At 37.8% G+C, this 26,843-nt stretch overlaps 4 protein-coding genes across 6 annotated transcripts; 2 read left to right on the top strand and 2 right to left on the bottom strand.

The window, feature by feature from the left end:
• Positions 1–1,029: 1,029 nt before the first annotated feature.
• LOC117927952 (pumilio homolog 2-like) lies at positions 1,030–13,938 on the top strand. Its single transcript, XM_034847687.1, has 9 exons — positions 1,030–2,129; positions 6,156–7,729; positions 7,818–7,959; positions 8,079–8,186; positions 8,978–9,190; positions 9,288–9,398; positions 11,086–11,280; positions 12,552–12,726; positions 13,455–13,938. The coding sequence occupies exons 1-9, from the start codon at positions 1,494–1,496 to the stop codon at positions 13,490–13,492; spliced, it is 3,192 nt and encodes a 1,063-aa protein (XP_034703578.1). The 5' UTR covers positions 1,030–1,493; the 3' UTR covers positions 13,493–13,938.
• Positions 13,939–15,684: 1,746 nt separating this feature from the next.
• LOC117927956 (protein SRG1-like) lies at positions 15,685–17,309 on the bottom strand. Its single transcript, XM_034847690.1, has 4 exons — positions 16,975–17,309; positions 16,655–16,902; positions 16,166–16,490; positions 15,685–16,058 (listed from the first exon to the last, which is right to left on the bottom strand). The coding sequence occupies exons 1-4, from the start codon at positions 17,248–17,250 to the stop codon at positions 15,804–15,806; spliced, it is 1,104 nt and encodes a 367-aa protein (XP_034703581.1). The 5' UTR covers positions 17,251–17,309; the 3' UTR covers positions 15,685–15,803.
• A 1,814-nt stretch (positions 17,310–19,123) lies between these two features.
• Positions 19,124–20,352, bottom strand: LOC117927957 (thaumatin-like protein). Its single transcript, XM_034847691.1, has 2 exons — positions 20,205–20,352; positions 19,124–20,022 (listed from the first exon to the last, which is right to left on the bottom strand). Exons 1-2 carry the CDS (start codon positions 20,263–20,265, stop codon positions 19,349–19,351), a joined length of 735 nt encoding a protein of 244 aa, XP_034703582.1. The 5' UTR covers positions 20,266–20,352; the 3' UTR covers positions 19,124–19,348.
• A 2,143-nt stretch (positions 20,353–22,495) lies between these two features.
• Positions 22,496–26,803, top strand: LOC117927953. 3 transcript variants are annotated; one of them, XR_004653457.1, is made up of 5 exons: positions 22,496–24,738; positions 25,276–25,477; positions 25,587–25,783; positions 25,866–26,031; positions 26,434–26,803. XR_004653457.1 is itself a non-coding variant. In XM_034847688.1 (4 exons), exons 1-4 carry the CDS (start codon positions 22,920–22,922, stop codon positions 25,943–25,945), a joined length of 2,298 nt encoding a protein of 765 aa, XP_034703579.1. In that variant the 5' UTR covers positions 22,496–22,919; the 3' UTR covers positions 25,946–26,241. The 3 variants fall into 3 exon arrangements, 1 of the variants encoding a protein (XP_034703579.1); XR_004653456.1 differs by having other exon boundaries at positions 26,417–26,803; XM_034847688.1 differs by lacking the exon at positions 26,434–26,803 and having other exon boundaries at positions 25,866–26,241.
• Positions 26,804–26,843: the final 40 nt, after the last annotated feature.

Below are 26,843 nucleotides of genomic sequence, written 5' to 3'. Positions count from 1 at the left end.
ACCTCTCCCAACAGAAACGCACCCTCCCTCCCTTTCCTGCTGCCTGCCTACCCCAAAAAAGCAAAAATCCCCTTTTCTTTATCCCTGATCTGCCCCTCTAACCACCTGCAGAGACAGCCACCCAAAAAACCCCACTACCAGCCTGCAGCCTGCCCTATTTCTCTCTCATCCGCTCCCATGCAGCTGGCAGGAAACTTCTAGAAGACCCCTCCACGTGTCATCCTTCCATTGGCACTTCAAAAGGCAAGGTTGATTCACCTGTGGCTACTGAGGGCGCGACACGTGGCTCGCTGGGGTGGTGACACGTGGCTAAAAGATCTGCAGAAAAGAAAGACCTAAATGGGGGTCTACAACGTGTTTACAAGTTAAAAGAGTTGTACATATATTTTAAAGCCGTGATAGCTCATTCGGATTAACCGATGAAGAGTAGACATGGTTGGATATAAGTATTTGGAAATTGTATTATAAAAATTAAATATAATTAAAAATTTATATTCCTCTAAATTATTCCATCTTGACAAAAAAGTTAAAATAATTGAAATATGTTTAAAGTAGTATATAAAAATAATTTATTAAATTTAAATTTATTTTTATTTTTATTATTTTCTTCAAATTTTTTGGAAAAACAAATATTACTAAGGAAAATATTTTTTCTTATGTTTATTATAGAAAATGGGGAAAAATTATGTATCAATAAAATTAATTTAAAATTTATATATTTTAAAATTATTTGATTTTTATATGGAAGAAGAAAATGAAATTATTTTTGCTAATTCTATTTTATCCTTCAAAATTGGCAACCAAAAAAAATCTCATTTGGAATGCAAAATGTCAAAATCTAATCTCCAAATTAAGAAGCTTTATTTACCAAAGAAAAAGAAAGTATCGTCCCAGAATTGGAAAAAGAAAAAAAGGGGGTGTCCAGATAACAGTATCTAAATAAAATAAAATAGACAAAAAAGGGAAAAGAAAATCCAAAGCAACATTGCAGCATTTAATCCTAGCAATAAAACCCTAAAGACCCTCCTGTAAGAACAAATCCCCCAAAAATCAATCTCCACCCTTCACAACCGAAATCCAACGGCTCTCCTCTCACCAGCACTCGTGCTTATCACTCCCCGATTCATCACTGTACTGCTTTCTCTTTCCCTCTCTCTCAGTTCCCCTCTCTCGAAAAATGGCCAAAACCATCAAAGATCATCCACTCTCTTCACCAGAGGCCCACAAAGATTGTTCATTTTCAATCCGATCTCTATATGTATGAGTGAATTTGGACTAAAAAACACAGCCTTTAACATACCCTTTTTGTGGCTTTTTCATCCAAAGCTAATGGTTTCTCTGTTTTGTAGAGCTTTAGATTCACAGTTATGATCAAGGAAATCAGCTTCTTCATACCCATTTAACGCTCTTTTGAGCTCTAATATTGATCTATTGTTATTTTTTGGTTTAAAGTTCGAAGCTTTACACAGCTGTGGTGCTATTTTTATTATGTGATGATAACTGATACTTATTCCAAGATGATGTCCGATATCGGAATGCGATCGATGCCGGGAAACGCTGAATACAGCGAGGATTTGGGGCTGTTGATTCGGGAGCAGCGGCGGCAGGAGGTGGCGGCGAGTGATCGAGAGAAGGAACTCAGTATATACCGAAGTGGGTCGGCGCCGCCCACCGTTGAAGGTTCGTTGAGCGCCGTAGGAGGGTTATTCGGTGGCGGCGGCGATGGCAGCGATACAGGGTTTGCGTCGGAGGAGGAGCTCCGCGCCGATCCAGCGTATGTTAATTATTACTATTCGAATGTGAATTTGAATCCTCGACTCCCACCACCACGGCTATCGAAGGAGGATTGGCGCTTTGCGCAGCGGTTGCACGGAGGAGGAGCCGGCGGTGGCGGCAGTGGGAGTTCATCATCAGTGGGAGGGATTGGGGATCGGAGAAAGGTGGGTAGAGGCGGTGATGGTAATGGGTCATCGCTATTTTCGATGCAGCCGGGGTTTAATGGGCAAAAAGACGAGAATGGGGCAGAGTCAAGGAAAGCCCAGGGGGTGGAATGGGGTGGCGATGGACTGATTGGGTTGCCGGGGTTGGGGCTAGGTAGCAGACAGAAGAGTCTCGCTGAAATCATCCAGGTGAATCTCATTGATCAATCTAGTTTTTGTCAGGTTCATTTGTGTTTGATGTTACTGAGATCATTTGTTGTTGCGAAGTCCTTAATTTCATTTATTTGTGATATCGGTACATGTTAGTATGATGCTTTCTTTTGTAAAGTGCTTGTTCCCATCACCTTTCATACTCTGAAACTTCCATTTTCTCCAAAAGTTTAATCTTGTGTACTTCATTAGTGTTCCAAATATTGTTATTCCAAAATATAGCTTCTTTATCTGTTTTGATCTTTTTAAGGCACATTCTTTCATCTAATATTTCTTTGTTTCTATTGTTAACTTTTGTGTTCATGTTAGTGAATTGACTTTATATATAGGCTTCTGGCTGATTCAATGATATTTTTGGAAATTCCAAACCAATTAGGCTTCCCACTAGGATTTGATCTTGTAATAGAACTTGGTTCTCTCTAAAGTGCCTTGATGTTTACCATGGATGTTCATAGTTTACTTGATATTTTGCTTTGGTTCCTCCCCTCTGATTTATAGTGCCAATTATATTGGAGTCTTTCTGAAGTTGTTTATTGTTTATTAACGCTGAATGTTTGTTGTTTACTTGATATTAATGTTTTGTTCCTCTCCAATTGTCAACTGCTAATTATGTCTTATCAGTGGGCCACATCATTGTAGTTCTTTCTCACGTCCTTTAATGTTTTCCCCCTATGGGTGTTCATTTTTTCCTTATATGAATGGTTTGACCCCCTTTCAGTTGTCTGTGATTGATTATGTCATGTAATCATGCCACATCATTGTAGTTCCTTAATGCTTTCTGACTTTGAATTTCAATGTTCAGTTAATATTGATGGTTTGGATCATTTTTGTGCTTTAAGGCGCTTTTTGTATACGTACAGTGTACTTGTGGTGCTTTTATTTTTTAATGCATTTGATTTTATTTATCAAAAAAAAAAAAATATTGATGGTTTGGATCCTCTCTATTCACCCCCACCAATTATTTTGTGTTATTATGCTATACTATTTTGGTTTTTTCTGAAGTGCATCAGTGTTTACATTTTTGATCATTCATCATTTGCTTAATATTAATAGTTTGGCTCCTCTGTGATTGTCCATTGCCAATTATGTGGTATGATCATGCCATGTCAATGCTGTGTACAGCGACATGCCTGTTATTTCCTCAGAAAGTGCAGCAATTAATTAACTTAATTTGTGGCCTTTTTAGTGAGGTGACAACCAATTATTTGAACCATGAATTCTTGAATGTGATTGGTTCAGGGAGCAGAAGGCACCGGATTTGGAGAGGAATTGCTGCCTACACTTTACTATCATTTTTTGAAATATGAGTGTAGTTGCAGTTAATATTGATATCTCATATGCAAATGAATATCAGTTTTGTCAAGGTGCTTGTATGCTTCCTCTCCCTATTTTAAATCTTTGTTAGTCACTTCATGTCGTTGTGGCATGGTAGAATATCAAATTAATTTCAATTGAAATAGGTATTGCTTTGTATTTTTTGGACAATTTGACAAGAGAGAAATTGGAGGGGATTTGAAAATGTGGAAAATTGGGAACAATTTCTCAAATCCTTTTTTATGTACAATTTTTTAGAATGTGTTAGGCTTGTATGGAAGAGGCATCTATGTCTATGATGGATTTTGTTGATTGGTTAGGTTTGAAGTAGGTGCCAGATGGTTCTAGGCCTTTCTTTTTTTGATCTTTTTGCAGGGTGCCCTTTTTATACCCCCTATAAACTTTGGTGTGCCCTTGTTGTAGCTTTTTTTGTAGCTTTTCTTATATATATATATACATACATGCATATTGTGTTCTTATCAACAAAAAAGAAAATGGAAAAAGGAAATAGGTATTGCTTGTGTATTTTTTGGACAAATTGACGGGAGAGAAATTGGAAAGCGTTTGAAAATGTGGAAAATTGGGAACAATTTCTCAAATCCTTTTTTATGTACAATTTTTTGGAATGTGTTAGGCTTGTATAGAAGAGACATCTATGTCTATGATGGATTTTGTTGATTGGGTAGGTTTGAAGTAGGGGCTAGATGGTTCTAGGCCTTTCTTTTTGGATCTTTTTGTGTGGCACCCTTTGTATATGCCCTATAAACTTTTGTGTGCCCTTCTTGTAGCTTTTCTTATATATACACATACTTTGTGGACCCACCAGGGTAGCCCTGTTGGTCAAGGTGAATGCTGGGAGCTGTGGTCCTAATAAGAAGCACATGGTCTCAGGTTCCTATCCTGCCACTGATCATATCCTGATTTATCCAGTTTTGGTTGTTGCAGGTGTAGTCAACACCCCGAGGTTTGGGTCTCCATGGACAGACCTAAGGGTTTGGCCATGAAAGGTTCCGTGGTTATAAAAAAAATATACACATACTGTGTGCTTATCAAAACAAGGGAAAAAAAAAAGGAAAAAGGAAATACACATGTTGCTTAGCAAGTTCTTGAATTCTTACAAGTTTCTGACATATTTGTAGAAATGTCAAAGCAATTGGAATTGATTTTGTTATTCAATCTTGCAAATGTGGATTAACTTGTTTTCAAGTGCTTGTTAGTTGTAGGAAATGGATAAACTCAACTGGCTTTACTTTCTATATATTCGTTTTTTAATTTTCCTTTCTGCGTCCCTATATGCAAGCATTTCATTTTTCAGGACTTGATAACATACGTGCTTCTCACTTCTCCACCATGAGAAAAAGTAAAACCTCTCCTCAGTTTTGAGTCTGCCCACCATTGTTTCCTAGTCAACTTCTTTCTAATTCTCCAAGATTATTTGTTCATTATTGGAGCTTGCTTTGGACCTTCCTCAGTTAACTCGGTTGCCTTTTTCACATTCCAGTTTCTTGCAAGGGATGATAGAATGAGATGGCTAATATATCATGGAAACTTTCATTGAGGGAGCTGACTTAATGCTCACCCAAATCAATTAATCTTACTCAGAAATGAGCGTAAGTGAATGATTCAAAAGAAGGGGCTGGTATATGCCGAATAGGTGTTACTTGTGTAAAGTGGAAGAGGAAACCAGTGACCACTTGATCCTATTTTGTAAGAAGGCTACAATGCTATGGAGCTTGCTTTTCTCTCTATTTGATGTGCAGTGGATCTTGCAGTCCTCAATCAAAAGGAATTTGATTGGTTGGCATGGTGCTTTTGTGAGTGAGAGAAACAAAAAGGCTTGGAGGGCTGCCCCTCTTTGTTTAATGTGGACCTTATGGAAGGAAAGAAATGAAAGAGTGTTCAATGATAGAACGGTTTGACCAAGTTTTAAAACTTTCCTTTTTGTACACTTTTGTGAATTGGGGTAGGGTGTATTTAGAGGATCATTCTTTGTCTATGATTGATTTTATAGAGTGACTTTTGTCTAGTTAGGAGAAAGGTTTTTGTCTTTCTTTTTGTCTAGCTTCTTGGGCGTTGTTTGTATACTTCGTGTGTACTTTTTTCACCGCTTCTAGGCATTAGTAATACAGTCTCTTATTTACCTATCAAAAAAAATAAAAAAAATTGATTCAACATGTTTTCATGTTCCAATTGTTGGAAATAGAACTTCTATAAGCTCAGAATATGCTATGATTATTACATTGTTTATAACTGTGAATTCACTTGATATGCATTTAGTGGATTTGGTGGTAACAGAATAGGAACTGTCTACTCTGATAAAATGTTTGTGTATTTTTTGTTTGCTAATTTGAATGCATATTGTGTTTTTCTTTTCTTTTCAAATTTGCAGATTTATTTTTGTGACACTGTTAGGACTTAGGAATGAGTTTGTTACTTTATTTGCTTCTACTACTATTTTGTTTTATTTTATTTGCGTGTATGACTTTGTTACTTCAGTCTCTTTTGGTGTACTCATTGTCATTATTGTTAAGTTTGGTTGATATGATTGGCAAAAGCCTTGTATGCATACCCCTGTAATAGCCCTGTAGGCAGGTCAAGAAACTGAGTCAGATTCCAAAACCAAGTCTTTTTATTTTTATAGAAGTGGCATTTTCTTTTAGCTTGAAGTAAGAACCTAGTTTTTCAATGCAGGATGATATAGGTCATGCTACATCTGTCTCTCGGCACCCTTCTCGGCCTGCTAGCCGCAATGCATTTGATGATAATGTTGAAACTTCTGAAGCTCAGTTTTCTCATTTGCATCATGAATTAGCATCTATGGATGCTTTACGGTCAGGCACAAAAATTCAAGCCATATCTGCAGTGCAAAATGTTGCTTCTTCAGCGTCCCATACTTATGCTTCTGCTTTAGGTGCCTCTTTGTCAAGAAGCACCACACCTGATCCTCAACTTGTAGCTAGGGCTCCTAGTCCTCGAATTCCAACTGTGGGAGGAGGAAGGACTAGCTCTATGGACAAAAGGAGTGGTAATGGTTCAAACTCATTCAATAGTGTCCCACCTGGTATTGGCGAGTCTGCAGATCTGGTAGCTGCTTTGTCTGGCTTGAATCTGAGTACCAATGGTATGGTGGATGGAGAGAATCATTCCCGGTCACAAATACAGCACGAGATTGATGACCACAAGAACCTCTTCAACTTGCAAGGCGATCAGAACCATATAAAACACCATTCGTACTTAAATAAGTCTGAATCTGGGAATTTTCATCTACATTCTGTTCCCCAATCAGCCAAAGGATCATATTCAAATATGGGTAAAGGCAGTGGGGTGGGGATGGATCTGAACAAGTCTGCCCTTCTAGCTGAGGGACAAGTTGAACTTCAGAAATCGTCTGCTTCATCCGCTAACTCATTCTTAAAAGGGCCATCCACACCAACTCTCAGTAGTGGAGGAAGTTTACCTTCTCACTATCAGAATGTGGATAATGTGAATTCCTCATTCTCAAACTATGGTTTAAGTGGATACACTTTTAATCCTGCATCACCATCCATGATGGGAAGCCAGCATGGCAGTGGCAACATGCCACCTTTGTTTGAAAATGTTGCTGCTGCATCAGCAATGGGAGTCACTGGCATGGACTCTAGAGCACTGGGTGGAGGTTTGAATTTAGGACCAAATTTAATGGCTGCAGCATCAGAACTGCAGAATCTTAGAGTGGGAAACCACACTACAGGAAATGCTCTTCAGGTGCCCGTTGTGGATCCATTGTATCTTCAGTACTTAAGATCAGCTGAGTATGCTGCCACACAGGGTGTGGCTCTTAATGACCCAACAATGGACAGGGAATACATGGGCAGTTCATACATGGATTTGCTTGGACTTCAGAAAGCTTACCTAGGGGCATTGCTTACATCTCAGAAATCACAGTATGGTGTTCCTTACCTTGGTAAATCTAGTAGTATGAATCATGGTTATTATGGAAACCCACAATTTGGTCTTGGCATGTCTTATCCTGGGAGCCCATTAGCGGGTCCCCTTCTTCCAAACTCTCCTGTTGGATCTGTTAGTCCTGTCAGACACAATGAGCGGAATATGCGATTTCCCTCTGGGATGAGGAACTTGGCTGGGGGTGTCATGGGAGCTTGGCACTCAGAAGCTGGTGGTAACTTGGATGATAATTTTGTGTCCTCATTGCTGGATGAATTTAAGAGCAATAAAACTAAGTGTTTTGAACTTTCAGAAATTTCCGGTCATGTTGTTGAGTTCAGGTACGTAATACAGGCTAAATTTTTGTCCTGTTACTTTATCCAAGTGTACACAACTTTAATCCTTTGATTTATCACCTTGTCTGAGCAGTGCTGATCAGTATGGAAGTCGGTTTATTCAACAAAAACTCGAGACTGCAACAACAGAAGAAAAGGACATGGTTTTCCATGAAATTATGCCCGAAGCCCTTTCTCTAATGACTGATGTCTTTGGTAACTATGTGATCCAGAAGGTAGCTTGGTTTTTGCCTTCCATGAGCTTGTTTTAGCATGTTATGTGATTGTGCTAAAGCTAAAGTAAATTGCAGAATAACTTTTATGTATGGCTAACATTTGATGTTTGTCTTTTCAGTTTTTTGAGCATGGGACTGCATCCCAAATAAGGGAACTGGCTGACCAACTCACTGGGCATGTATTAACCCTTAGCCTTCAAATGTATGGCTGTCGAGTAATCCAGAAGGTATCTTCAATTTTCTGATGAATGACTTTTTAACTCTTATCTCTCTTGTAATTTTTTTTTATATCTGGGTTTTCTTCTGAGATTTGCAATTGCTCTTCATTTTCCTTGCTGTCTTCGTGTCTGTCTGTGTGGAGGATAAAAGCTAAATAGCATTATTCCATATCTCTAGGGGTAGATTGGAAGATGTAGAAAGTGGGCCAACCAGCATTATGCTAAGATATGGTTGGCTGAAATGGTGGGAACCAGCTGAAAGCTGGTTTTGAGAATGGTGGATGACAAAGTACTTTTGTAAAGGTTTTTCATTCTTGGTATCTATCACATGATTTTGAGAAAATGGGGTGGGTTCATCTCTTGCCAGCCAAGTTTCTTGATGTCCTAAATAGCCCCATAGTTTTGGATTTTCTGATCTTCAAATTGGACCTTACCTTGTGTTATGTCCAACTTTGTTACACTTGAACTTTGCTTCTTTCCTTTTTCCCTGAAAACCAGTCAATGAATATGGCATCTAGCAACCTAAGCACATTGAAAATTGGTGTTGCTGACCAAATGTATTTACTTCCCTCTTTGTTTCGCATAGGTGTATAAAGATTTAATTTTTCTTTCTTTTGTTGTTATGTGTGTGTTGGTGGGGAGAATGGGGGATGGGGCTGAGGAAAGAAGTCATCTGTCTCCTTGTAGAGAAAACTAGTTAAACAAGTTTACAAGTCAAAGTTAGTAAATCAAACATTTATATCTATGCTGTTTGTTATGTTTGTAAGTATCCAGCTGCTGATTTTCTTTTAACCATTCAGGCTATAGAAGTTGTAGATCTGGATCAGCAGACTAAAATGGTCATGGAGCTAGATGGTAATGTCATGCGTTGTGTACGTGATCAAAATGGGAACCATGTTATCCAGAAGTGTATTGAATGCATACCTCAAGATTCTATTCAATTTATTATCTCAACATTTTATGATCAAGTTGTGACACTGTCCACACATCCATATGGTTGCCGTGTGATACAGGTTAAGAAACTATTTTTAGTACATTTTGAATGTTGTAACTATGAACAAAAGACAGTAATGAATATGAGCCTAAAGTGACACGGATTTCATGTGACAGAGAGTCCTGGAGCACTGTCATGATCCAAAAACCCAACGTATAATGATGGATGAGATTTTGCAGTCTGTCCGCATGTTAGCTCAGGATCAATATGGGAATTATGTTGTACAGGTTTGTTGTATTTCTTGCAAGCTTTTTCTTCAATTCCTCATGTTTCTTTACATATGGGGTTCTGATGTTGGTTGGAGAAATGACTTGGTTTCATTGGCATTGTTTACCAAGACAAGAGCTTTCTTGAGATGAGTGAAATTCCATTGTCAATTTTGTTTACAATCATCTAGTCATAACCATTGATAATCCCCTGAAAACAGGTCTTGCTTGTTTGTTTTTAGTGTTTTTTTTGGTTTGTTTTTTATTTAATATAAATTTTCTGGAGTCTCTTGACTCTCTCTGAATAATACACCTCAGCGACTAGGCAGAACACTGTCAACAGAATCTTTTACAACCATATTCATTATGTTCCTAGGACAATCGATCTCCTAAACATTATCCTCAGTAAATCTGTGGCTAAAGTGTGCTATCTTCTCTGCTGGCCTGTTCCTCTCCCTTGAGATATGACTAAATTTAGCATTCATTCTTGATTCTGTGTTCAATTTTTTATGGTCCATGTTCAGATTATTTGCTTTCAAGAAATACTACTTTTATTTCCTGTGCAATCCAAAGCAACCTTAGGTCCCCTCTGCCTCAATATCCTTTAAAACATACCATCTTAGCTTCTGCCATTCCATTCCTAAGGCCTAAGACTTGAGCTTGTACAACTGAATTAGTTTCCCAACAGGCTTCAATGGGCTGTGCAGTATAATCATGGATAACTATCCCCATGTTTGTTTTTTGGTTGCTTGACTGATCCATCAAAGTTGATTGCCACACTAGTGTCCAATTAATATATCTCCTTGGCATGGATCTTCCTCCCTCACTATTATACTTGGCATTCAACAATCGCTTATTTGACTCTGAATATCCTGGTTGCTTTCTATTCCACTTCAAAAGGAAGAGGTTTAGATTTGTTAGTGGCACATTCTACACCATCTGAAGTTGTATCTGTTGGAATAGCAGAATTGCATGAGAAATCGGGAGGAAATCATATCAAACCTTATATTTCTTTTCCCTTTCTTCCATGGGTAAGTTGGTATCAAAAACATAATTTCATATTACCTCTTGCCATTCCTTTCCATCCTATCAAACCAAGTAAATATCTGTTAGAAGTGCACTCTTTGATGCTGATTGGGCATTAGACTACGAACTTTTTATGAGGAGAAAATACCTTTATGTTTTTCCTGCCTTCAAATCAGTAGCTGTATGGTTGGGTTTGGAGAAAATTGATAGCCATGCTTGTCTAACTGCTGCGTTACCATATCATTGAATCCCTATATATAGAGTTCAAAGTTTGATCTTCTTGATAGGCTACTCATAAACGGTAAACTTCCTGTTTGCTGTTGTGATTAAACCATATTCCAGATCTTTAGTTCATTTGCTGCCATGTGAATGCAAACTCCAGTATCCTCCCAGCTACACTGGCATATATGTTTTCAGGAGACTTATTAATATAAAATCATCTACTCTAAAGTCTACTCAGAACTCTAGTAGCAGCTGCTCTTGCATGCCAATAATCTTTTGGGCTGTATTGAGTTATCCTTTTGCTTCCTTCCCAATTTCTGAGACTGTTTTAGGGATGAATCCACTGTGCCTTAAGCGGAAAATATCAAGAAATTTCTGTTATTTTTCATTTTGTCTTTTATTTTATGTTTTATGAAGTTCTTGCATCTACTTTTCTAATTGCTTGCATTTATTTTAATAGCATGTTCTGGAGCATGGGAAGCCTCATGAACGGTCCTCTATAATTAATGAATTAGCTGGGCAGATAGTTCAAATGAGCCAGCAGAAGTTTGCCTCCAATGTGGTAGAAAAGTGTTTAACTTTTGGAGCTCCTTCAGAACGTCAGATCCTGGTGAATGAGATGCTTGGCTCCACTGATGAAAACGAGCCTCTTCAGGTTTGTCAGTTGTTCATGTGCTCTTTATTGCTAGATACATTGAAAAACATCTTCAAGCTTCTCTCAACATTTTTCTTGCCTATAGTAATTTTCTAATACATGTATCATCCTTTTGGGTGCCACCATCATGGGGCTTTCCTTAAATTATTTCACTTTATTGTTTGGTACATATCTTACAGATGGTTTTATTCTTGGAAGGGCCTTTCTTTTATAAGATAGTGCACACAATGCTTGCAGTTTCAAAATCCATTACTGACAGCTGCAATAAATCTGTGTGAAGATTTGAAGCAATAAATCTATCTAATCTTCTTAGCCCATTACAGATTTTGCCTCCTGACATATCTCAGGCTTCCTTCTCTGATCAATAATCCATCCTGTTGTCTACTCAATGATGCTTAAGAAACTGATTTTAACTGGCAATGTAAAAAGGACTAGTGAACCTATTGGATCCCTTACCTTGTAACAGACAATGCTTTCAAATGTATCTTGGGCTTTGTTCTCAATACTTGACCACACCATTGTCAGAGACTCAGAAAGGATCCTAATTCTCAACTTTAGATTCTTTGTTGGAAATTTGGAGTAGAACAGTTTTGGTTGATGTAGAGTCTCTCTTTCCCTTCTTGTATGTCTCTGTGTGTGTGGGTATCTATCTACTCTCTAAACTTGAATTGAGGCTCTATTCTTTTGTTCCTTTCTCTAGCAAAGTGAGTGTTTTCAGGGGAAGATTTAAGTTCCTTGTTTCATGTGACCTTCAGCTGTTTTTAGGTTTACATACTGTGGAACTATACTTCAGTGATTGGAAATCATTGTCGTTGTTTTGGTGACCTCTGTTCAGCTCATACTACATTGCTCCTTAGGAATTCATTCGCTAATGCCTTTGATGGAGATAAAGATGTTAAATTACACAATTATGTTAGACAGAAATATAAGAATTGAATAACATAGGAAGTGTTAATATTTTGTTTTGTTATTTATTGTTTATTTTAGGGTTGTTATTAATTATAGGATTATTAAAATTAGTTTCCTCCTAGAGTTAGGTTTGTCTATATATCTATAGGTAAGGTGATGCTAAACACTTTAGACTTTGATTAATAATGTTTAGACTTTGATTAATAATATTTGTAATTCTTTGGAATTTTTCTCTTTTACTTCTATTTCTCGCCCGTATTTTCTTTTTCTCTCTACTGTCTTACATCAGCTTTGTAATTGTTTAATGTCTAGGTCATGGTCATATATATTTTCCTGATTTTCTTGTCTCTTGTTGGATTCAGGCGATGATGAAAGATCAGTTTGCAAACTATGTTGTACAGAAAGTGCTGGAGACATGTGATGACCAGCAACTTGAACTGATCCTTAATCGAATAAAAGTTCATTTGAATGCTCTGAAGAAATATACTTATGGGAAGCATATAGTTGCGCGTGTAGAGAAACTTGTGGCAGCTGGAGGTACTAATTCTCTTGCTTTATTATTCCTTGTAGTTCTTTTGTCATCACTGTTTGTTTGGAAGATCCTTCATTTTGCAAATTTTTGGTGAAATGATTTTTCTTATATTATATCATGAAATTTTGCTGTCAAACTGTCAATTGAGCATTACTGAGCCCCAAAGCCATAGCTTGGTAAGATGCTGTCTGGATGATTGCTAAAAAGCATTCAACAAGTCAAATGCATAGTAGGGATAATTTCCATGAAAAGTATGTTAAAACATTTACATTTCCAAGAACACTTGGCAACCTATTTTTAAGAAGCTTGATAGTTAAGATCAAAATTCCTTTATCAGAAGTGCAGGGATTGAACAGATTCAATCCTTTTTTTTCCTTGTATTTTATTAACAATCATTTCAGGATTGAAACACATTTAATATCAATTCATTTTCTTACAATAAGGTGCAACAAAAAATTGTGTATCTAAACTTTAGCGAAAGATCTTCGCTTCTCCCAGAATTCTCTGTAAGGGATCACATTGCACTTTGTACCGTATTGTGATATTGTAAACAATAAATCATATTAACCCAAACGTACATATACACTTATCCCCACCATATGGTTGGACACTTGGACTTGAGATTTTTTTGGACCTGAAGTGGGGAAGAACTGTTAGAAGTATAATTATATTTTATGTTGAATGATTCTTCACTGCAGAAATAAGTTTCTAACTATGTGTTCATCTCTTGCAGAAAGGAGGATTGGTGTTCAGTCTTCACTTCCCGCTTAGATTTCATAGGAAAGTTTGTTGTACAGCTAACTGAGACTAGTATGAGCGCCCTCTCTCTTTACTCTTTCTTTTCATATCTAGCTATGGCTCTGTATTTATTTGGATGAGTAGGAGCCTGTTGAAAATAAAAATTGTTGGTTGTACTTAAAACTGTACATTGTTTAGTTTGAGGATATACCTAGAATCAGGCTAGCTGAGGCTCAGATGGTGAACACACCTGATGCCCCTGCAGAGGAGATAAGATTACTGTACAAGTTTTAAGGGTGTAAAGAGGAAGAAAAAGAGGTAGAATTTGTGATCGTGACTGTACAAATGTCACCAGGTGGAAAGAGCCTTTGGTGTTTAGGAGAGGCCAGAATTTTTTAATGTATGGGATTTGACTATTTTCCTTTTTCTAAAGCACTTTTTCTTAGAACAGCTGAGTTTCATGTTTGAGAAGTTTTTGATATCTTGCTTGGTTAATTATGCTTTTATAATATTTATGCTTTTGCATACATAAATTCGCTTGTCATGACTTCCTCAAAGTCAAATTCATATTGCCTTGTTGGTTGATTAATCAATATTTAGGATGAATAACAAATGGGTAGGTTGCTAATTTTGAGTTATCCGCATCCATGAAAAAATTGTCCTTTCGAATCTTAACCTGCATATTGCTCTGTTGACTTGGTTGCACTTTTTTGCAGTTCCAAACCTTGTCCTGTTTAAGTTGGATGTGTGTCTTTTTCTTTGTCCAAAATCATTCATGACACCTTCATGTTTGGCTTCTTTGTGTTCATATGCGCGTTTGCTGAGCATTTGGCATTGAGATGACCAAGTAGCTTCAGTCATTGTTCATTTCAAATCAAAAACATGCTATATATGTTTGCAAAACATTCCCTAGTTGATTAGGACAGTCCAATGAGACAGGAAATCCCTCTCCATTTCTCTTTTCTCAAGTGTTTCAATCTTGACCTCTCAAAAACAAAGGCAGATGCCCTGGTAGCATGCATGAGAGGAATTTATTGGAGGGCCAATAGATACAAGAACACAGTTTAAGGTATATACTGGCATTACTTAGAAAACCACAGATGATGGTTTGCTGTTTCCATTTTCCTACTTTCCTCTACAAAAATGTCTAGACTAAGGCCCTATTTGTTAATTGTTTTAAACAACAGTTTTTGAAAATTGTTTTATAATGTTTTATAAAACAAAAGTCTATTTGGGAATTGAAACGATTTTAATCTGTTTTTAATATTTTTAAATATGTTTTAAATATAATTTTTATATTTTGTATTTTATTTTTAATCATTTTACATATTTGTATGATTATTTTTTGAAATACTCTTAAGAAAACAATTGAAAATAATGTTTTTTTTTTTGTTTTGTAGAATAGAAAATAGAAAATAGGTTTTCGGTTGTCAAACGGTTTTCTTGTTTTTGATTCTAAAGAACATGAAATAATTCTTGAAAATAATTTCCAAACAGGCATTAAGTGTCTAGCTTTTGTAGTGAAGCTTATCGTATTCCTTGGGTCTACCACTTGATTGACTTGAGGGCTTTGTGTTGAAGATGAAATTCTTATTACGGTATGTTTGGTATTTAAAATTCCTATTAGGGCATGTTTAGCATGTGAGAATGAGGAAATGAATTTGGTGGCTAGGGATGTAATGATTAATTGTTTCCATACAAGTGTTTGCCAATGATTTTAGGGATGTAAGGTTGAAATGATTAATTATTTTCGTATCAATGTTTGACAATAATAGGAATATGTATGAAAAAATAATAAATTAATAATAATATCTTTACATGGTTTAAGATAATTTATTTTTATTTTAAAAGAACATTAAATTAATCATAAAATGTCATAAAAACCTAAGGAAAATGTAACGATAAAATTAATTTTAATAAATTATATATCATTTCCTATACTGAAGAAATTGAAATACCTTTGAAGATCAATTTAAATCACACATAGGAGTGAGATTTCATTCCTATTAGAATTATTTTTTGTTTCATTCCTCTTGTCATTTAAGTCATCCAAAGATAGGAATGGATGAGATGTCCATCCTTACCCTCCATTTTCTCATACCAAACATGGTCTTAGTGTCATGTTAATCTTGAAATGGGTGCTTTTATCTCGACCCTTAGGATTGAAGTCCTCAAAAACTGGCTTGAAGAATGTGATTCAATGATAACTTAAATCATATCGAAACTTGAATCCCATAGATAATATAAATGCCTGCAACATATTCTCATCTAGTTGCATTTTCTTAGATAGCAAGGGTGCATGGTTTGTCTTATTGTACAAGATGTGAAAATACAGGGGTGATTATTACTCATTTTCTAACTTGAGAAATTCTGTGTGAGCCTTTCCATCCATTTTCCTTGACAAAGTGTATCGAAGGTAGTCAACATACTTGATCTTTTTGTACATTACGGGTTGATGATAGGTGCCCACAACTGAATCCACCGGACCAATTTCCACATCATCTTCCGGAATCAAAAAAGTTGCAATAGACATTCTTGCTCTCTTCTCATTTGTGACAGCTCTGTGTTCAATGCTTTTGTACATCCCGTTACTCCAAGCCTGCAAATTTGAGAAATGAAAAGGGCTTGTGAGTGTAACTTTGATACTTTCCTCTGCAATCAAACTAGGTTCACTTGGACATGGGCTTGATTTTCATCATCAAATACCTCAATAGCATCGCCAATGTTTACGACTAGTGCGTTAGGAATTGGTTTTACTGGAACCCATCCTCCCTTGTGTCTGATTTGGAGGCCGGTGATCTCGTCATCTTGCAGAAGTACGGTGATTGAACTCGCATCGGAATGTGGGCTGACCCCAAGGACCAGATCAGGCCTGGAACAAGTTGGGTAGTAGTTCAGTCTCATTGCTTGCTTCATCTCTGCATGCAACAGTCTCAGACCGTCTTTGTCCATGCCCATTAACAATGACAAATTACCCAAGATCTCCTCTGTCACCTTGTGCATCTCAGTTGCATACTCTTCAATGGCCTCCCTGTCGAAAAAAGGTAAGAAAATAAACAAATTTTGATAAAACAAACTTTCCAAGTATTATATGTATACCCTTGGAAGGTCTGCTAGTTTCTCTTTATGGAAGGGATCCTCCTAACTTGTCATAGGGCATGTTTTCCTGTTTACCATACAAATGGGAATACATACTTGAAACCTGTTACTGTGACTGGCCAATACTTCATCTTCTTATACTTGTTTGGTAGCGTCAATAGGAAAATCAGGTCACCCCAATCAAGTTTTTGCTGATCTGAAACTACATATCCTTGGCCATATCCTTGAAGATCATTTTCTGCCATAGAATATTTCTTTTTCTCCTCCAAAGGGAGCTCAAAAAAGGCTGCTACAGCAGTCTTCATCTTCTGCAAAACCTCCTCAGCCACCCCATGGTTTATTACCTGCAAAAGGTGCTCTTGAGATTAGACCTTAGTGTTGCAGAAACCATCTATATTTGAATTGGTTGGACATACCTGAAAGAAACCCCATTCCTTGCAAGCAAAATTCAACTTTGTTTGTTCATCTTCATCTCCGCATGCCAGCAAGTGCAAATCTATGATTGGGATTTGAGAAGAAACGGGACAGGAATCGGAACCCAGTGGTTTGTCCTTGTGCTCTTGTATGTATCTTTCAGGAACAGACTGAGAGTCATTCCTCACTATCTCCTGGACACTAGGTACAGGTAAGGATTTTCCCCAGCCCAACTCTTGGTGTTCCTGCATGACTCCATTTTCAGCCTTTGTGTCCATTTGTACCTACAAAATACTCTTCACCTTGTTCAGCAAACTATATACAAGTTATGAGTAGATTCCTTCCAATCAAGTTGAAGTTTAATGGGATTTGTTTCTTCCTCTTCTCTGAAGATGCCCTTTATAGCCAATTGTTTCTTCTTTCTTGTTTGACTTACAAACTTGACATGATAAATATAAAGAGACTTCTCCTTAAGTAGTGCTAGGGCCATGGAAATGCCCATCAAGACATGGACAATAGCTAGGATTTGCCTTGAATTTTTTGCAAGATACAAATTAAGTGGTCCCCAAATAGAATTGAGACAAGATTGTTTATTGGTTCTAATGATTCAATCTTGGATGGTTGTCTTATTGATAGGATTGATCATCTTCAACAGATCTGCAAAGCCATCATCTTTAATATCAACCAACTTAGAACTTTGCTCTTCACAGGTTTGCAACACAGGTTTGCTGAGAACTAGAATTAGATCCTTGCTTACCAAACAGGAAAGCCTCATTAAAATTCAGTAAGTAGAATAGGTATTTATTGTACTTATATCTTGAGACCTCATTCTCAGTTACTGCTTTAATCTTATATATGCAGCTTGTATTTTCCCTTCCCTTCCCTGTAAATGGTCAGGGAACTAGAACTTAAGTTCAGAGTGGAAAGGGTGGGGAGAAAATTTCCTTCTGATGTAATGAGAATTTTCAGATGCTTGATTGCTTCTTGTTGCCTAAATAAGCAGATTCTCTAGGGTATACATGATGGAAAATACATTTTATCTGACAGTGCCATCACTTAGTAACCTGTGAAATTTGTTTAAGTATAAAAATATTGAAATCATAACCTCCGCATTAGTTCACAGCATGATTACTGGCCAAAATCAGAGAATATGCTGTGGGGTTGATTGCTTCAGTACATTTTCTGTTATGGTTTGGTGTTTGCAAAGTAATCAAATTAACACATGGTGTTGCCTATTGGTGTTGCAGAAAAACATTGGGGTTAGTTCTTGGGCTGCCATTAGTATCAGCTTAATCTCACAGTTAACAGTTAATGCTACTATAAAAATGCAATCAAATTCTGAATTATCAAATGCTTCAATAGTATTGTCAGTGTTACTGGCTATTACACCTGGAATTGGCTTTACAGGAACCCATTCTCCCCAGTGACTAACCTGGAGGCTAGTGATCCCATCTTCCAGATCAGGCCTCGGGTATTAGTTCAGTGCCATGATTTGCTTCATCTCTGCATGTAACCCTCTTAGACCATCTTTGTGCAATGGCATCAACAATGATAAATTGGCCTACATTCCCTTTCTATTCGAGTTGAAATGGGACAGGAATGAAAATTATAGGTCTGTTCCTGTGTTCTTGTATATATCTTTCAGGGACAGAGAGTCATTCCTCACCAACTCCTGGACACTCTGTATTGATAAGGATCTTTCCTAACCGCACAACTCCATTTTCAACCTTTGTATCCAGTCGTACCTGCCAAATACTCTTCTTCGGTTATGTACATATATAAATATGAATTAGTGATTAGGCAGATTCGTTCCATTTGAGTTAAAAGTTCTCCTAAGATGCCCTTTAGAAGCAGTTGTTTGTTGTTGGCTTACCTAGTTGCTTTGGAAAATATGAAGAATTTATTTTAGTTATTTTAGGGGATAAGTACATGTACAATGAAGCTTCAAAGACAGGATGCACAAATTTTAATCCATATACGGAAAGGATTAAAATTTAAGTGGTCACTGGTCAACCCACGGAATTCATCCAAAAGGTTTGGTTAGTCCTTTGTAGATTGCAAGCTACTGTCTTGTTGATTAGATGTCATATTCAATGAATCTCCAGGACCATAACCCTGCTTTAATACTAACCACACTGACAGCCTTTCCTCTTCACGGTTTTGCAACACTAGTTCTCATATATTTGCTTAAAGTACGCACAAATCAGACTAATAATACATGGAAAGACTCAAACTTTTCATCAGCACTGACAAACTTCATTAAATTCAGAATGGACACCTAACTTTCCACTTCAAAGAACCCCAGACTTAACCAAACAAAAGACAAGGACAAGAAACTACTAATGAAGCCAGAAATTTAACCGGTAATGTCATTGATCATTTGGGAGGGCAGAAGGTAATAGCATACCGAGGGGCCCTGCATGTCTTAAGTGCACTAGAATCATCGTAGGCATAGCTATAAGCCCGGGGGCAAATGGCCTTGAAGAGATGAGCAAAAACTGTTGGCTTGCAACTCTTCGGGTTAGCAAACTCTCCAGTGCAACAATACCTATCTGATTTCGCAGCCAAACAGGCACTCTTGCAACCCACCACCTTTCCTTCACGTTTAACCTCCAAAGCAGATGGGCAGCAAATATTCAAGTTGGTCTCACACTCAGCCACGCCACATCCTACACCACCGCCCACTGGGGTCATTGAAATAGGCAGGTTGAACCCATCAACCAGACTCACATCATAGAAATGTAAGGCTGATTTGGAGGTTCCAAATGTCATTTCAACAAGGGTTGCTGGTGGTTGTCCGCCTGTGCCCTGGCAGTGTAAAAGCCCTGCACAGTCTCCGGTTTGGCAGGAGCCTTTACCAGCTTGGTCGAAGCAGCAGCCCTGTCTTCCCCATATTCTGCCTGACCACCCCTCAGGGACTTCAATGGTCACTTGCTCGCCGCTGCAGAGATGGAAACCGCCATCTTTAGGGGATGGGTGGCCTGCACTGCCTAAGATTCCAGGCCATATGCTCTCCTTGCAGTTGTTCACTACTATGAGTTGAGTCCCATCTACAATCAAACATTAAGAGGCAGTAATTCAAGTTAGTTATGCCTGAAAGGACACGAAGATGAAGTAGATCAAGAGAACAATCATTTAGCTTTCAAATTTGACGAGGGAAATTGGAATGGGCACATCCATGTGACGGTGACAAATGTTGAGAGAGAGAGAGAGAGAGAGAGAGAGAGAAGACCTGTACAGGAGAGAGAAATGAGAAAGTAGAGGAAGGAGAAGAGATGCAAGGAAGTCCGCATTTGTGTTGAATTTCAGTGATGAAAATGTTGAATTATGGTAATGTATAGGAGAGAGAGAGAGAGAGAGAGAGAGAGAGAGAGAGAGGGCCTTCCCGCTTTCATGCCACTACCGTGGTTTCAATTTTGAAGTTTGAATAACTGCTGGTGTAAAAACGGTTTGCCAGCAAAGTAGCAAAGCGCTCATTCTTCACTGACCATTCTCTTTTTCATCTTACATTTTACAAAGTCTCGGACCCATATTTTGTCCTGGGCTTTTAATTTTTTTGGCATATGACCCAATTTACTGAGTACTAAATCTCATCACAGATTAGTTCATATTACCCTCAGACTTAATTTGAATCGATCAGTTTCATTCACCTTTCCCCCCTTCTTTCATCATACATAATATGGAATTGAACTTGCATTATTCACTTTGAAAAGGTCACAAATAAACATCCACTCAAGTACCTAAACCTAAACCAGACCAAAATCCCAAAACAATTTAAAAGCTTCCACATCATTGAATTAGCCAATCTAACAATGGCTAAAACAAACTGAAATTTGTGCAATCATGTTGATCAAATAGAGCCAAAGTGTGGATATTTGGCAGTTTAAAGACTAGCCTACTAGCATTATTCCCAGGGAGAAGTGCAAAAAAGGGGGAAATGGGAAGAAGACGAAATATTTCTACCGTCATTATTGAAGAAAAAGGAGGAGAGATAAATGGGAGCCAATCATGCATGCCTCTCACTTTCTCAATCTCCTTTAGCATAAGATTCTTTTGTTGAGTCCAAGAAGCCTACTCCAAAGTAAATTATTGGTCTTGAATGATAAAGATAGTTTGAAAAAGATTACAAGTGAGACCAATTTCCTGCATGTCCAGTCTGGCTTTGGGGCCGCACTTATCAGCATGTCCCATTTTCTACTATTTCCTGCTAAATATGATGAAACTAGGATGTAGAGTCCTACGAGAAGGGGAAGGTGGGGAAGATGATAATGAGGAAAGAAGAGTGGATATGGGTGACAGCAATTGGAATGATACGAGTGAGATTAAAATATGGGTTCATGCTATGTTTGATTCCTGAGAAACCAAAAGAAAACTAGAGAATTTTCCAACAAACCTGTTTGAAGATGAATGCATTCGCACCCCAATTATTCATCTTCTTATAGGGTGAATCATTGCAGTGAAGAAATTATTAATAACTGTAACTTCTTATTAATTTAATAAGAAACAAAATCTGACAGCCCCCCACATTATTCTCTTCAACTTCACCAAACAAAAAGCTATCTCTAGCATTAATCTATGATTCTCAGGGCATGTGAGCGATGGTAATAGGATCTGTTGCTCACTGCTCAGCTCAATCTCCTAATCACCATAGCATCCTCATCTTCTTCAAATGCTGGAAAATTCTGTGCCATGGACTTGGGTATATCTCTTAGAGATTAGGGTTCAATTATAAAAATTCTGACCTCGAAAACCCAGAAACTTAGATGTACATTTATAATGTTTTTGTAGCAATACGTAGAAATGGTACGAGTCAGATATGAGTTTGAAGATTGTGGTGCAGCCCCAATCTAAAATTAAAAATCAACTTCATCTAGGAACATCGGGATATCGATTTGAATAATGGAGTTTCTCTCTGACTCCTGTCCTGTAATCTCGGACACGGATTTGGTGTTAATGTCTGGTAATCACATTAAGATAGGATACCTATGTGGAAAAGAATATATTTTTCGACAATCGAAAAGTTTCCGTCCCATTTTCCCATTAACCAAACAAAAAGTTCCATGCATTTCTTGGACGGTGGCTTTTTGTGGGAACAACTTTGCTTCTGCTGTCCTATACCCTAATACAAAGAACTCCGTTGGTCAGTCAAGTTAACCAACCCTAACCTCAAACTCAATCCAATTTAACAACGATCGGTCAAAGATGCTTACATAAATCGCAGTTCCCATATCAATGTCACCCAGAAACTGATACAAGTCCCTAGGATTTCATCGATCCGTCTCTAAAATACAGAAAATTTAAAAGAGAGAAAAACCAGAGCTTTGAAGAAAAGATGATTCACCGGTTCAACAGAGACATCGGCGGTGGCCGCCCGGTTTGACGGGCCGACTCTCCATGGAAAACCGAACGTTTCGGTTTGCCTTTCGCAAAACCGGTCCAGCAGGGAATTTTGACTACGCATGTTCCGGATCATCCAGTAAAAACCGAACAAGATCAACGGCTTCTCTTTTCTCAAACCGGTTCGGATGGTATTTTTACCTCCTACGACCGGGTCTTCCGGTAAAACCCGAACTGACTAATTGAACCACAACCGGCTAGCCCCTGCCCTAACCGGTCCATCCGGTCGTCAACCCACGGTTTTTATAAACCAGTAAGCTTCCCTCGGCTCACCCCTTTTCTCTCTTCAGCATCCAAGGCCGGAGGAAATCAAAGAGAGAAAAAACAAATGCAAGTAAGTTGTATGCCTCTTCTCTTTGTTTCAATATGCAGTATGATGATTGATGATTAGGCTATAAAGCAAAATTCTACCCTAATGTGCATCATTTTAATACTGAAGAGGCTGTGTAGAATTGTTAGTTTCATGAATGAATGAATGAAATGCTTGCTGGGAAACGTTTTTGGGTATAGATAGCCATTGCCCACTTGGTAATTCCTTAAGGTTATTAAGATGGCGTTGGCGCCCCAACCTATAGCTTCCAGTTTGGAACCACTACCTATTACCTCCCAAAAACATGACCCGGCATGGAAGCATTGTCAAATGTTCAAGAATGGGGACAGGGTGCAGCTCAAGTGTTTGTATTGTGGAAAAGTGTTTAAAGGTGGTGGGATTCATAGGATTAAGGAACACCTTGCGGGCCAAAAGGGTAATGCATCTACGTGCCTTAGAGTGTCACCTGATGTTCGGCTTCTGATGCAACAGAGTTTAGATGGGGTTGTAGTGAAGAAGAAGAAGAAGCAAAAGATTGCGGAAGAGATAACAAGCATAAGTCCACTGCCTACTAGTGAGATGGACACCTTTGGCAATCAATGTGATGTGAATTCTGGACTACAATTATTAGCTGTTCCTGAGACACTTGAACCTGATTCAAGTCTATTAGTAACTAGAGAAGAAGGAAAGACCAATAGAGGAACAGATAGAAGGAAGCGAGGGAGAGTAAAAAGAGCAGATAAAAGTGCAATTCCTGATGCTGTTGCTATTAATAGTATTGCATTAGATTCAAAAAGGGGAAACAATCAGGTCCATATGGCAATAGCACGGTTTTTATATGATGCTGGGGTACCTCTTGAGGCGGTAAACTCGGTTTATTTCCAACAAATGATCGATGCAATTGCTTCAGGAGGACCAGGGGTTGCTGCACCCTCTAATCAAGATCTTAGGGGTTGGATTCTGAAGAACTCAGTTGAAGAAGTGAAGAATGATATTGACCAATACATGGGGACATGGGCAAGGACTGGTTGTTCTGTTTTAGTAGACCAATGGAATACACACAATGGCAGGATCTTGATAAACATTTTGGCACATTGTCCTGAAGGAATTATGTTCTTGAGATCTGTGGATGTGTCAGACATAATGAATTCTGCTGATGCTCTGTATGAATTGCTTAAGGAAGTGGTGGAAGAAGTGGGGGTAAGGAATGTGTTGCAAGTGATTACTAATGGTGAAGAACAGTACCTTGTTGCAGGGAAAAGGTTATCTGATACTTTCCCTACTCTATATTGGGCTCCATGTGCATCTCGTTGCTTAGATTTGATGCTTGAGGATTTTGGGAAACTTGAGTGGATAAATGCAACACTTGAACAGGCTAAATCTATTGCAAGGTTTGTCTACAATCATAATGTTGTTCTGAATATGATGAGAAGGTATACTTTTGGCAATGATATTGTAGCACCAGGAATGACTCGTTTTGCTACAAACTTTATGACACTGAAACGAATGGTGGATCTTAAACAAAATTTGCAGGACATGATTACTTCACAGGAGTGGATGGACTGCCCATGTTCAAAGAAACCAGGGGGGTTGGAAATGTTGGATCTCATAAGTAACCATTCATTCTGGTCCTCATGCATCCTAATTGTCCATTTGACAGATCCACTCTTGCGAGTTTTCAGAATTGTTGGCAATGAAAAAAGACCTGCAATGGGATATGTTTATGCAGGAATATATCGAGCCAAAGAAACAATTAAGAAACAACTTGTTAAGAAGGAGGATTATATCGTCTATTGGAATATTATAGACAACAGGTGGGAACAACAATGGCATGTTCCGCTCCATGCTGCAGGTTTCTACCTTAATCCCAAGTTCTTTTATAGTATTGAAGGAGATATACATAATGAGATAGTGTCAGGAATGCTTGATTGTATAGAAAGATTAGTTCCTGATACCATAATTCAGGATAAAATCATGAAAGAGCTAAATACGTACAAGAATTCTATTGGAGATTTTGGGAGGAAGATGGCAATTAGAGCTAGAGATACTCTGCTTCCTGGTAAGGTCCTTTTACTAGGTATATGTGTTACTTTCATTTTCTGTATGAGCACTGGATTCTTTACATTCTTTTGTTGACCTTGCATTTTAGGAAAGTAAGACCTCCATGTAGAGGATGCTTAAAGGAGTTATCTTCATGCTTTAGCCACTGGATATGATAAACATGCTGAGAGTGAAACAGAGTGACCATATTTTGCCAATACTATTTAGTGGGTCCCATCTAAGATACCCTTGTGGGTGAGAACCTTTTTTTGTTGATATTAATCCATGAATGCATCATTATTGTTCAGTTATAAACTGATGATCTAAAACTTAGAGAAGTCCTTAAACCTATCACTATGTTCATCTGGTAGGTTTGGGAATTTTTTGTTCAGTGAAACCTACTTGGCGTGGCCCAGGATGTGTACCATCTTTGTATGTGTGTAACATGCATACTAGAGGCAGGAGGAGCATCTTTTTCTTCATCCCATTCTGTTACAAGTATTCTTTACCCATTTATTGAGTCAACTTTACTCATTAATATGTTTACTGTCTTTAGCTGAATGGTGGTCAACATATGGAGGCAGTTGCCCAAATTTGGCACGTTTGGCCATCCGTGTTCTGAGTCAGCCTTGCAGTTCAATTGTAAATAAGCGAAATCAGATCCCTTTTGAGCAGATGCATGACTCAAGAAACTGCCTAGAGCATCAACGTCTCATTGACCTTGTGTTTGTTCAGTACAACTTGCGATTGATGCAAATGTAAGTAAAAAAAGTGGAGTCTATTTTACATGTGGCATTTCAACCATTGAAACAGAAAAAAAAGAAAAAAGAAAAAAGGATTCTCTCTCACAACTGATTAGTTTTACAGGGTCCAGATGAACAGAGAACATGATCCAAGGGACCCTATCTCTTTTGACAGCAGTAATGTTGTTGATGACTGGGTCTCGGGGAAGGAAGCATGCTTGCAGGATTATGGGACTTCAGACTGGATGGCACTTGATCCACCTTCAGGCAACACTATGCTTTTAGGACCTTCAAATGATGAAGCTGAAGATTTAGGCGCAGGTAACAGCTGTTGCTTGGCTCAGAAACCCTTTTGAATTAGCTTGTTTTTTTCATTAAACTAAGTGTCTTGGTTAATGTGCAGGATTTGATGATGATGAGATTTTCAATAGAGTAAAAGATGTCGAGGAGGATAATGTTGAGGACAATGTAGTAAGCCAGTAGAACAGCATTCACAAAACACTGTTTTTATGCGGATTCCATATTGAAGACTGGTTACATGTTGCACTGTAATCAAGCAGAAAATGACTGTAAGATAATTGTGTAAATTTAAAGTTCAGTTGAAACATTAGAAAATGACACATCATCCATGCTCTGTTTAATAGCTGAGAAAACATAGGGAAGTAATTTAAGAATTTTATAAAAACGACAGAAATTTGTATTCTTTGGATGGTTTGGAATTAGACGACTTTGCTCCCTTTTGGGATGGAATTATAGTTGCAAATTGTAGATTTGTTTAATTTCCTCCCTCCAACCAAGCAAATTGAGCAAAGCTTAAGGAAAGATAGAAATTTTGGAATGTGGAAAGTTAAAGATAGCTAATGTTCCTTTATGCCATGATCCGACTTTTTAATTTTAAAATTATAGTTGTAGAATGTGTGTGAATTTTATGGTGATGAAACTCCTGCATATCAGATTGAATGGATTGGCAGGTAACCAGAAAGTAATCAATCAAAGCAACCTTCATCAAGGAAGAAAAGATATTGAAGGTTTGGATCAAGGCTCAGCCTATCTCAAAAATGTCAATCCTCCTGCAAGTCATGGCTGACGATAAGCAGCTTTATTGAAATTGTACTTAAAAATGCCTTGTATATCTCTGTTCTGTTATGCAGTTTTGTAGAAAAATAGAGGTGATTTCTCTTTATATTTCTCACCCAGATGTTGTAGATGATATCATACACAATATACCTTTTAGCTAAAACTATGAGTTACAATTAAACCTTTGTGAATTTTAAGTTACATCATCAATTTATAATCACTAGAAAAATGACTACTCAACAGTGTTGTAGTCCAACTTTATCACATCAACAGAGTGTTTGAATCTATATTTCTGGCCTTGTAT

The sequence above is a fragment of the Vitis riparia genome, chromosome 13 (genome assembly GCF_004353265.1).
Source record: "Vitis riparia cultivar Riparia Gloire de Montpellier isolate 1030 chromosome 13, EGFV_Vit.rip_1.0, whole genome shotgun sequence".
Lineage (NCBI taxonomy): Eukaryota > Viridiplantae > Streptophyta > Magnoliopsida > Vitales > Vitaceae > Vitis > Vitis riparia.
This window is presented reverse-complemented; position numbering and strand designations above follow the sequence as displayed.

What these genes read in the sequence shown, in the direction of transcription:
- LOC117927952 (XM_034847687.1), top strand. Translation starts at nt 1,494, where the DNA reads ATGATAACTGATACTTATTCCAAGATGATGTCCGATATCGGAATGCGA. An exon ending in GTAACTATGTGATCCAGAAG is followed by an intron (nt 7,960 to 8,078) that starts GTAGCTTGGTTT and finishes TTGTCTTTTCAG; the next exon opens with TTTTTTGAGCATGGGACTGC. An exon ending in GCTGTCGAGTAATCCAGAAG is followed by an intron (nt 8,187 to 8,977) that starts GTATCTTCAATT and finishes TTAACCATTCAG; the next exon opens with GCTATAGAAGTTGTAGATCT.
- LOC117927956 (XM_034847690.1), bottom strand. Translation starts at nt 17,250, where the DNA reads ATGGACACAAAGGCTGAAAATGGAGTCATGCAGGAACACCAAGAGTTG. An exon ending in AGGAATGGGGTTTCTTTCAG is followed by an intron (nt 16,903 to 16,974) that starts GTATGTCCAACC and finishes CACCTTTTGCAG; the next exon opens with GTAATAAACCATGGGGTGGC. An exon ending in GTCACAGTAACAGGTTTCAA is followed by an intron (nt 16,491 to 16,654) that starts GTATGTATTCCC and finishes TTTTTTCGACAG; the next exon opens with GGAGGCCATTGAAGAGTATG.
- LOC117927957 (XM_034847691.1), bottom strand. Translation starts at nt 20,265, where the DNA reads ATGCGGACTTCCTTGCATCTCTTCTCCTTCCTCTACTTTCTCATTTCT. An exon ending in CATTTCTCTCTCCTGTACAG is followed by an intron (nt 20,023 to 20,204) that starts GTCTTCTCTCTC and finishes GTTTGATTGTAG; the next exon opens with ATGGGACTCAACTCATAGTA.
- LOC117927953 (XM_034847688.1), top strand. Translation starts at nt 22,920, where the DNA reads ATGGCGTTGGCGCCCCAACCTATAGCTTCCAGTTTGGAACCACTACCT. An exon ending in AACTTGCGATTGATGCAAAT is followed by an intron (nt 25,478 to 25,586) that starts GTAAGTAAAAAA and finishes TTAGTTTTACAG; the next exon opens with GGTCCAGATGAACAGAGAAC. An exon ending in AGCTGAAGATTTAGGCGCAG is followed by an intron (nt 25,784 to 25,865) that starts GTAACAGCTGTT and finishes GTTAATGTGCAG; the next exon opens with GATTTGATGATGATGAGATT.